General features: G+C 37.0%; 1 protein-coding gene across 2 annotated transcripts; it reads left to right on the forward strand.

Annotated features, from left to right (window-relative positions):
- The first annotated feature begins 1,980 nt into the window (after nt 1-1,980).
- Nucleotides 1,981-11,255, forward strand: wfdc1 (WAP four-disulfide core domain 1). Of its 2 annotated transcripts, XM_056766958.1 has the most exons (7): nt 1,981-2,453; nt 7,383-7,578; nt 9,043-9,126; nt 9,477-9,617; nt 9,836-9,886; nt 10,002-10,064; nt 10,141-11,255. In XM_056766958.1, the coding sequence occupies exons 1-6, from the start codon at nt 2,334-2,336 to the stop codon at nt 10,055-10,057; spliced, it is 648 nt and encodes a 215-aa protein (XP_056622936.1). In that variant the 5' UTR covers nt 1,981-2,333; the 3' UTR covers nt 10,058-10,064; nt 10,141-11,255. The 2 variants fall into 2 exon arrangements, with proteins under 2 accessions (XP_056622936.1, XP_056622937.1); XM_056766959.1 differs by lacking the exons at nt 9,836-9,886; nt 10,141-11,255 and having other exon boundaries at nt 9,923-10,034.
- The last annotated feature ends 67 nt before the right edge of the window (nt 11,256-11,322 follow it).

Genomic DNA, 11,322 nt, shown 5'->3' on the forward strand with positions numbered 1-11,322 from the left:
TGACCCAAAATGTTAGTTGAAAAGCACATGGCGGTAGACGTTTTCCAGGTATCTAACTGCAACACACACACTAGCTAGCCCACATCACTAACATGCACTGTACATGCAAAATAAAAGGTTATGGATCCAAAATAGGATATGGAACCTAGAATGAGATGGGTTTAGCTGCACATCGTGACCTTTTTTCCAGATTTATCCTTCTAGAGCATATTGAGGTCGGACCGTAATTTCTTTATCAAGACATGAATCATAATTTCAATTTCCACAACACACATATCATGTTTTACAAATAATACAAGGCAACAACCCCACAAACAAGACTTGGAATGTTTATATCATCAGCGGACACACACCCGATAGCAGTGACAGCAGTTTATCATTACGTAATACATTAGCTGAAGTGTGTTGAGAAAAATGGTGGTCTGTATGAGCGTATGCCTTTGAGAAGTGATGTAAACAGACTTTTAGACTTTTAGACTTTTAGCCCTGTACTGTACAAACATCTCTTAAACAATTCCACAAGTTAGCATATAATGATGTTGTTATGGTATGTTATGTTATGTTATGTTATGTTATGTTATGTTATGTTATGTTATGTTATGTGTTGTTATGTTATGTTATGTTATGTCATGTGTTGTTATGTGTTGTTATGTTTTACATCCTAACATCCAGAGCAAACCCAAGATCCAAGATTTTACTTTGCACTGAGAACCCTTTAAACATGTGTTTGCATCAAACACATGTTCATTTAGTTAATTCACTGTCGTCCTGCCATACAGGTGCTGTGAATGTTAACTTTGTTTCAGTAGCCTTTCCTCAGTGTGTTCTTTCATCTGTTCTTTTGGTTCTATTAATCAAAGTAAAAAAATCTGCTTTTGCTAAGCCAACTTTTTAGTATGAATAAAAGGAGTGATTTAAATTTACATGTATTAATATGGCGGATGCTTTTATCCAAAGGGACTTTGAAGTAGGAGAGCATAGAACATATTGTCAGCACAAAATGTTGAATTCACCACACGATCCAGGTTCAAAACAAGCTACGCTTTTGTTGTTTCACTAAAAAAATTACTTTACACTTATATGTAGATGCAGTATACACTGTATACAGAAGATTGATAATATACATACGTACTTGAAAAAACTGTGTGTCAGACCTTTTCTACCAATCTGCATTGAATGGGTAATATACTGTTAATATTTTGAAATCCTTTGGAATTTGATGGAATTCCCAATTTCCATATTGACTGTCATTGTAATTTTTGGGAAATTAGATGATTCCTATCCTATTCTCTGCTTTCCATCCTGCTTTTAACCAGACCATTGTTTCATCCATAACAGGAATGAAGAAATGTGTCAAATAATTAATTTCACAAAAGAATCTCTGGTAAACATGTTTTACCCCTTTCAGTCCAGGAAAAATATCACAGGTGTCTTTATCTGGTAAAACTAAAGGGGGTGGTTGAAGTTGAGGAAGTTGAAATTCCTTCCTTTTTTCTGTCTCCATAACAGGGGCACAGAAGGGTACAGAGAGTTTATGGCTGGAGGCGGGATGTCCTACTTTAAAAGGGAACTTGAAATTTCAAAGACAAGTGGCCCCTTCCCCAGATTTCACCGCATGCTTCCTTATGCCTGATCGCCCATTCTGTTTTATCCTATGAAATAAGAGCACGCACATACACACACACACACACTGGTCACACAGAACATTCAGAAGAAAGGTACCAGTATGATCTTTTTCAAGGCAGACAGGCAGGCTCTTCTTTGCTGTATACATTGCTGCTTTTCAAAATGTTGATAAACACAGATTTGTCCATTAAGACTTAAACACGTAACAAAAGTTTCAGGAAAAAGAGTAAAAAAGTCTTGCCCCCACCCTCCCTCTCTCTTGCTCGCCCGCACCCTCCCTCCTTCCCTCTCTCAGGGTAACCATGTGCTTTTTCGTGTCAGTAGACACATTTCAGAATAACCGATGCACAGACAGCTGTCTCTCTCTCTCCCCTTCTTTAGTTTTCTTTTACAGTGACTTCTTTTATTTACTTTTTTCACACCCTCTCTCGCTCCTTTTCTCCTTTTGTGGTTCTATCTGTTTTTCATTTGCAGCTTTTTAATAATCTATGACATAAGAAACTCTCCTCTTGAGGAATTTGCTCTATTAACCACAAGAGGACAGAGACTTCCAACAGTACAAGACACGCATCTCAGGAGAGCACAACATCAACACATCCAACAACAAAGAAAGAGGACGTTTTGAACAGCGTGACCAACTTCAAAAGTCTGAGGATTAAGGAGAGAAAGAGACGGGCACAAAACACCAGACTTGAAAGAGCTAGATCATGCCGGGCTGTCAGATCTGGTCCGGGTTCGTTCTGGTGAAGCTGGTCTGTTTCTTACTACTGCTGGCATCTGGTTCAGGGAATGCACGCTTGATCGTAAAGAGGGGACTTAACCACAAGGTGAGGATTCAAGGAAAGATCTGGGACTCTTTAGTGATGCATGTGTTTGTGCTGAAAGCAAAGCCATCTTTCAATGGCACATTAATGTTGTTTAACTATGAAATGTTTATAGGCCTACATAGTGTGGAACATATTGTATCATTTATGTTCAGATATCCATATGGAACTTTAAATTTAGATAACATGAATATGACATTTGCAAGTCATATTCCAATGTAAATGTATCAAATGGTATTTACAAGGTATTATAAAGCCCAAAGTACCAGTTTACCACCAAGGTGGATGAAAAGCCATGGTAGTACCATAGTAAGTTTATTCCTTATATTATTTGTGAAGGGCAGTGTTTCAAAAGTTAACTTCAGTGAATCTATAAGAAGATTTTTTGGTCCAGTACATAGCGGGGAAAAGGAATGAATACAACATGTCTCCAGGACTCATGTTGAGTTACTCTGGTTACGGTTGAATTCACAGTTGGTGTAGAGTTTAGTTTGTGTCTGTGTGTGTGTGTGTGTGTGTGTGTGTGTGTGTGTGTGTGTGCGTGCGTGCTTGTCTGTATTAGAGACTGGGAAAGGCGGGAAGTTTCGGGGCCTCTGTTCATTGGTACCAAAAAGTGTAGATTCTATTAAAAAAAAATTATCTTTCTCTCAACAGGTAGTGGTCTAGCTTTTGTCGAAACCAGTAACTTTGTATTGGCACCTATTTTAATATTGCTCCCAAGACATATCGCTTATTGCTCCCTAAACTCTTTGTAAGTCGCTTTGGATAAAAGCGTCTGCTAAATGACTAAATGTAATGTGAATGGCAAGATTGATTTAGCAACAAATAGGGCAATTAAATTATATATTTTATTGACTGACTAAATACCAATTCATGACTGGTTCAAGATTGACAACAGACTGACATTTTAAACGGATTGTATTCAAAAGTTACCTGAAAAGGTCCAGTGTATTAAATTTGATCTGCATTTAGTGTGAGGTTGTGAATTACAACCAATGGCTCACTTCACCCCTCCCTTTCAAAGCACTACGCTGGCTGACACAGGACTAAGATGTTGTTATGTTTTCGCTTCTAGAGATAACATATTTGAGAAACACTCTGTGGAGTAGTTTGTCTGTTTAGGGCTACTGTAGAAAAAACATGGCGATTTCCATGTAAGGGAACCCACGGTGTGTGTAGATAGAAATAATTCATTCTAAGGTAATAAAAACAAAACACTTGATTATGATGACATAGTTTGTATATTTTATTGCATTTCTGTCAATAGATCCTCCTATAATGACACATTGGACAGAATGACGTTGGCAACTCTGTGTTAAATTGTCGCTCAGTTATTGTCCCACCTGGTTCATTTTTCTTTCCATATGACACTGTGACAACTAACATCTGCTGTCTTCCCCTTATTCTCTATGTTCTTCAATTCTTTCTCTTTCTGTAGAGTCACTGGTGTGTGCCAATGAATCATGAGTAGACACAGGACAGCGCTTTTAATAATGAATCATAATTAGGCTGGAACCGGGGGTAATTGAGATCGCTTCTGTAAGGTTAAGCTTTCTATAAACTAGATAAGAATTACCACATTTCCCCATTGGTGAAAAGAGAAAGTGGGTCCAGTGTTTTGCTGAGTTTTCTGGGTGGGCCCAAAGCGGCCCGAAACCCATCCTGGTCCAACTGGCTCCCAACTCGCTCGTGACTGGAAACAAACACGGCCATCCTTAAAACATGGGAAGGTCATGATGATAAGTATTTATTCTTTTTCATAAATAGAAATTTAATACCGTTAATAGGGAATAAGGTATTTGGTGTACCATATAAAAGCACAGTGTGGGTCTTAGAACACATGATGGCATGTGAGTGGTCTTCTCAGGTCTGCTGTACTGACAAAGCCCCATCACTTAGAGATCCACAGTGATGATTAACAGACCACAGAGGAAAGGCTTGAAAGCTACCCAAGATGACAGATGTTTCAGGGCTACCTGTCAACAACCTCCTGAGGCGAAATGAGGTGTCTGTCTTCTTCTGGCAGGTCCTTTGCAGTTTTCCATACTCTACTAGTCAACAAGGCAAGTTGACAAAACCTGTGTGCTTTATTATTAAATAAAAAAACATAATCAAAAATAACCAAATGACTTTCCCGGACAACTGGTGAGACTCAACAACAAAGCTGACAAGGGACAAAAGAAACATGAGGGCTTTTTATACACAAAGTAATAATTGAAACAAGAAACACCCGGACACTATAAAAACAATTGATGAAAAAAACTCCTTTGTGGCAGAAAGTGAGGAAATTAAACTTTAAAAAGTATTGGATAATAGAGCTTTGAAAGCTTTTAATACCTATTTTGCATTTATACTCATATTTATAAGTTGCATTTATATTTGACATTAAAAAAGCATCTGTCTGCTTAGGTTCATTGACTCTAACACCCATTATGAGTTCATTTCAAAGCAGTTTTACAGCAGTCATGTGTTCAGTGTTGCAATTGAAGCTAATCCCAGTCAGCAGAGCCTCAAATTTAAATACTAATGAAAAGATTATTTTCATATGATGCATTCCCTATATTTAAACTCTTTTTTTATTAAGACAACACAATGGGTTGGCAAATTTACGTCCTTGTTATGTCCTTGATATGCAGATATTCCATTTTTCTGTTTAATATACATGATTACATTGATTATATAATTCCTAATTTATTCTTGGTACAAAATTGATTGCTTTGTTGCAAGATACGAGATTTGTCGATAGGTTATTGTTAGTGTAGGTTGAGGTCCATTTGGATTTAAGAAATAAACTGATTTACAGAGAGCAACACCTATGAGAATTAAGACTATAAAGGGAAATATGGGGAGAAAGTATTTTCATCATCTGCAGACCGCTTCGTACTCATTTAACTCTACGCAGAGGCAAATCTCTGAAGTAGCCAAGCAGCTGTAAAATCCAAAAACTCGGCAGGAAATGAGCTTAGCCTGTAACATGCCGACGTCTAGACCTCAATCACAGCACGCTGGTGAAACTTAGGTTGAAAGGCAAGGGGCAACTTAGTTTTCCTCTCATAATATCCCAATGATTGCTTAAATGACCATAATACAGAGTGCTAAGTACGTCAACACCCATTTGGTTCAAACTTATTGTATGTTGTAACAGGAGCGTCAATGAATATAACCCTGAAGGATATAAAGCAGGATGGAGTTGACATAAATGGAGAAAAAAGGTTTTGTGGCTTGAGAGTGTGCTGACAGTTTATCTTGACATTCTCCACACTACATGTCCAACAGATGATTGAAGATTTATCATTGAAAGCCTGCATTCACAATTGACATCAAAGACACACATGCCATTCCGGCAACTTATGTAACCACAGTGAGACGTATGATTAATGATGATAGTACTGATATCTTCTAAGCAGGAAAAGGGAATTTGGAATAGATAACCACTGATTTCAAGGGACTTGTTTCAGACAGGAAGAACACACTATCACTTCCTTCTTGGCTAATCAAAAACCTCTCGGGAAAATGTTATCTGTACATTTTAACAAGTATTAGCAAAGGCAAGCTTATCTTAACTTTTACAACCTTTTCCATTTGAAACACAGGTAAAACAGTGTGGCGAATTCCTTTTGTGCTGGGATTGTTAATCTGTATTTGTTGTTAATATATTGCTGTAAGGCTCGTGGGATAAAGACTTACCTCTGATCTGAGAAACTGTAACTGTAATGACAGTGATGTCCTCGCTAATGTCTTAAGGAAGGAAGCAGTTTTCAGTTGAGGAGCTCAAGAGCATCTATAAAATAGGTCAAAAACAAGTTTACCATTTCCATGGACTCAATAGTCTATCCAGTTCCAGAAAAGTATACTGTTTCTTTAGCAACTAACCAGAATAATAGTTCAGTCCATGAAGTGGTAAAACTGGATAAAGCTAAATGTGCTTAGAATGATTTGTTCATCTACCATTTGCTCTGTAGATACCACCTCAAAGTGTATAATTTTGGAGGATCTATGGACTGATATGCAATATAATATGCATATCTATATACAGAGAAATACATCTATAAACTGCTACAGTTGCGACAACATCCCATGCCAAACATTTGATTGTATTTAAAGAGTTTGCTCTAAAGCAAATCTCCAATCGTGCCAAATTAACATGCTGAGTTTTATGGTTTAAAAAGCCATAATCTAATTAGCAAGCAAAATTAAAGACACATTTTGAGTCAGACTCTAAAAAAAGGCGCTGTGAGGAGGAATGTAAAACAAGCCAGCCAGAAAAGAGAGAGATGCGTGTCTGCATTCTAAACAGCTCCGGTCTGGGGTTTCAGCAGAAGAATGTGGTTTTATACTTGTCAAGCAGTGTTGAACTGTAGAAAGAACGCCAGAGAAAGAGAAAAGTGGGGAGACCACAGAGTATATTCTCGCCCCTCAACAGTACCCCAGCTGCAAATCGAAACCTGGCTCAGGCAGATCTATTAAGCCGTGGGAAAAAGAAAAGTGGAGTGGAAAACCCATACCTGCATGAAAAGCTTTCTTGTACAGCATCCGTAGAAAAGGGATTACATTCCTGAACAGTATATCCACTGTTAATCTGAGACGTACAGTGTTAGCAGAAGTTCTAGAAGTTCTGACTTCTATCTCTTTTCTACTCTTTCAAAAAAAAAAAACATAGCTTTGTATACTGTGGTAGGCTATATGAGACTAGTTTTTTATTGCACTTATGCTTTTTGTTGTCGTTATGTTGCTTCCATTGTTTATCTCATCTATTAATCGCTTTGGATAAAAGCGTCTGCTAAATGTAAATGTAACATGGGTAAATCTATTACTCACCCAAGTTTACCTGTCTCTGTCTATTCTGACTTATGTTCACAGGAGGTCATAAAACTTAAAACATCTCAAATCTTCTTCATGATTTATGTTTACATGCATTTCTTCCTCTCTCAGGATTACGAGTACCCCAACCATCCCCAGACGACTCAGCACCAGAAAAATGACCGCTGCCCTCCACCACCCCAGATGCTGCCCGAACGAGCCTGTGAGGTTCCAGGCTGCCGTTCAGATTCAGAGTGCGAGAGACACAAACGGTGCTGTTACAATGGATGCATCTACGCCTGCTTAGAGTCAGTGCAGCCTCCACCTGGTGAGAAATTCAAAGTCTTAAAGGGATAGTTCAGGCAAAAATTCCAATTCTTTCATGAATTACTCAACCTCAAATTGTTCCAAACCTGTATAAATGTCTTTGTTCTGTTGAACACAAATAAAGATATTAGGAAAAATGTTAGCAACTGAGATTTCTGAGGCACCATTGGCTACCAATAAAATGCCTGTCAAAGGGGACCCAGAACTATTTGCTTTCCTAAATCCTTCAAAATATTTTATTTTGTGTTCAACAGAACAAATAAATTATGGAATAATTATTTCTACTATGGTTGTCAATGGTGCCCCAGAAATGTCAGTTGCTAACCTTCTAAATTTGAATTGTTTGAACTAAAAATGAACTGAATTGGTTGAAATCTTATTTGAACAACCGAACCTTCTCTGTTAATATAAATGGATGTTCATCTTCAAAAGCACGTCTGAATTTACGGGGTTCCCCAAGGATCTATTCTTGCCCCCATTTTATTTTCCTTATACTTTTTCCTTAGTACTTTTTCACTTCTAGGCACCCGACACACAAATATATGTGCTCATAATGAAAAATGCTATATATGTAAAACCATCTGTTAGAAATGTGGGTTTTATTTTTTATTCGGACCTGCTACTTGATAAGCATGTAATTGCAGTTGTTAAATCGTGCTTCTTTCATTTAAGACTTCTGGGTAAAGTTAAAAGTCTCTTAACTGCTTCTGAACTTGCATTTATATTCACTCGTCTGGACTATTGCAATTCAATACATATAGGAATTGGTCACTACTATATAAATCGTTTGCAATTAGTCCAAAATGCGGCTGCTAGATTTCTCACTGGAACGCTTCAATTTGAGCACATTACACATGTCCTACTCTCTATGAATTGGTTGCCAGTTCATCTTAGAATAGAGTTTAAGATTTTATTTGTTTTGTTTATAAGGTCTTAAATGGTCTGGATCCTTTTTACCTATCGGAACTTGTGACTGATAACATAGCGGCTAGATGTTTAATGTCATCAAACCAGAGACCAGGGTCCCCAGATCAAAAGAAAAAGAAAGGGTGACCGGCTTTTGCTATTGTTGGCCCCAAACTCTGGAATGGCCTCCCTTTATCCATTAGGTTGATCACTACAGAGTCTTTGTTTAAAAATAAAATCAGAACCTTAAAAAAGCTTATAGAATGAGTCATCCGGAGTGTGCTGAATTTTTAAATGTTTTAATTTTATGTTGTAAGTCTTTCTGTTTTGTTTTGTTTTTACTATTTATATTTGAAAAACCATTGTTAAGCAGGATGGTTCAATAACCGTTGTCGTGGTAATGGCCTTAATGGTAAACAGCTGATTTTTGGAAACCATTAGAATTTCTATAGTTTTTTTTTATTCAGCAGGGTTTAATATTGTAAAGTAGGAATTTAAAATGAATTGACAGAATGTGTTGATGTTATTTATGATGTTCATTTGATTTCTTATTGACCAGTGCTGGACTGGTTGGTGCAGCCCAAGCCGCGGTGGTTGGGAGGGAACGGCTGGCTTTTAGATGGACCGGAGGAAGTTTTGCAGGGTGGGTATTCATTCATCAGCAGGATAGAATACGCAAAGCAACAATAAGCTGGTACTGGTGCTATGCCATCTATTGCTCTTCTAAATGTTAATTAAATGTTTAGTATATACACATCTCTCTAAATTAAATTAGCATTTCAACGCATTTGAATTTCATCTCCATTACATTTACTACCATTTCCAGCTGCAACACTGCCTTCTGTATTTAAAAGAACAAGATAAGTGCCCAATAAATAATAATTATAGGGGACTTTTGGGACTCAAAGCAGTAATTTACAAATTACCAGTTGTGGCAACATGTTTGGACCCATAGATACAATGTAACTCACGCAATTGTGTTTTCACGTGCAGCTGAGGCTTGCAGCACCACTGAGGATGGAGATGAACCTTTGCTTTGTCCCACTGGTTATGAGTGTCACATCATCAGCCCGGGAAAGCCCTCTGCTGGTATCCCCAACCGAGGCCAGTGCATCAAACAGAGAGGAAACTCAGGTCCGCAAGGGATCCCTTTCCCTTTATTCACACCTTCTTCCCTTTATCCACTCACACTCTGCTATTCTTAAATGTTATGGTGTACTTTGTGTAGGTTATATTAGCGTGGTGGTTGTTTACAACAAAACAGGATTCATATACAAAAAAATAGCTAGTAGTTTATATACAGTAACATATTTATTAAAAATAGTCATTTATTGAAACTGTTCTCCCTCTAGATGGACGTACCCTGAGAATCAAGTACTTCACAGATTACAAGGATGATTTAGGTTAGTATGACCACCAGTTTGTTTTGTATTTCTTAGAAGTAGGAAGGAGAAACACAAGTAGCCACCAATGAAAAACTGCAAAGGAGGTGTAATTTGTGGCATATTTATTCACCAGGAAGTAACTCCAACAATGCAGTGAGCTATGAAAAACAACACAAGCATTTGGGCTGAATCTGAGGTGAGATCATTTCCCCCACATATAGCACACGTTTTTGTCATTGTTGTTAAAACAGCTATCTTCATTTTTGTTTTAGGACTGAATGTGGATTCCGTTTAAGAGGACTATAATAACCAATAACCACTGACCTTTATACCTGGACAAAATAACCACAGTGAAACTGAACAAGTGTTCTCCTGAGTGGTTCAAATGTGGTGCTTTTTTAGGTGCTTAATGTGGAATGACAGAATTGTATATCTAACTACCTCTTGCAAAAGCCAAAACATACCACAAGTATATCAAAGGTCTAATATAATATATTTCTCAGCTGTGCCAAAAAAAAAGAAAAACCCAAATTTAGATCATTCATTCATTGAACATTCATACATACAGTAAGCTGTCCAAATCACTCAGGGTCTACTATGAAGTATAAGAAAATTAATGAAAAAACAAGCTTCATTACGCATCATTTTTCTGTGCATTTGTCTTAGTTTAAAATACATTTATAAGCAAATTAAATTCATAATTTTTTTAAGGAAGTAGGCCCATTCACAAATTCTTTATTTTTATTGTACAAATCATTTTTAAGCCACTGTAAAATAGCAGCAACTTCACCAATGACCAGTGGGATGCTCACTTTAAGAGCTGCAGGTCTAAATAAGAGACGAATTTATATCTCAAAACAAAAATGTTTACCATTTAGTTACTTAAATACAAAAATATATTTTTACAATATTCTATGCTGTACAATGCAAACCTCTCAGTCTGGAATACAAATTTAATTTGGGAAAAAACTGCCTTAATAAGCAAGTTACACACCAGTCCTTTGTGCTGTTCATCACTGTGAAGTGTTTCATATGGTGCTCGAATCAATAAACATATAGGCTAAGTTATTTACCAAGTCAATACTAATCAAGTCGTACTCCATTTCTCTCTGATAAGCTATTTCTCTCTGATAGCGAGTCTACCAGCCTTCAAAAATTCATATTTCAATTATTTCAACCAAAAACATTCTCCAAACTGGTGCTGACATGCCGTGTTATTCTAAATAAAACACTTAACAAAGACATTTGTAGACCATATGTTGTTATTAAAAATGTAAAATCTATTTTAATTCTGTGTAGGTGTATTACAATAAAAGCCTTTTCAATGATTAACAATTATTCCTGGAAATAAGACCAAAGTTACATATAACTAGCGGTGTAACGTTACGCTCAGCTTACGATTTGGTACATATCTAGATGCTGGGTTCACGACAGGATATACATCACCATATTTT

The sequence above is a fragment of the Triplophysa dalaica genome, chromosome 14, assembly GCF_015846415.1.
Source record: "Triplophysa dalaica isolate WHDGS20190420 chromosome 14, ASM1584641v1, whole genome shotgun sequence".
Taxonomy (NCBI): domain Eukaryota; kingdom Metazoa; phylum Chordata; class Actinopteri; order Cypriniformes; family Nemacheilidae; genus Triplophysa; species Triplophysa dalaica.

Excerpts from the sequence above, each read along its gene's own strand:
- wfdc1 (XM_056766958.1), top strand. The coding sequence starts at position 2,334 with ATGCCGGGCTGTCAGATCTGGTCCGGGTTCGTTCTGGTGAAGCTGGTC. Across the intron at positions 2,454-7,382 it reads AGAGGGGACTTAACCACAAG|GATTACGAGTACCCCAACCA; the intron begins GTGAGGATTCAA and ends TTCCTCTCTCAG. Across the intron at positions 9,618-9,835 it reads CAAACAGAGAGGAAACTCAG|ATGGACGTACCCTGAGAATC; the intron begins GTCCGCAAGGGA and ends TTCTCCCTCTAG.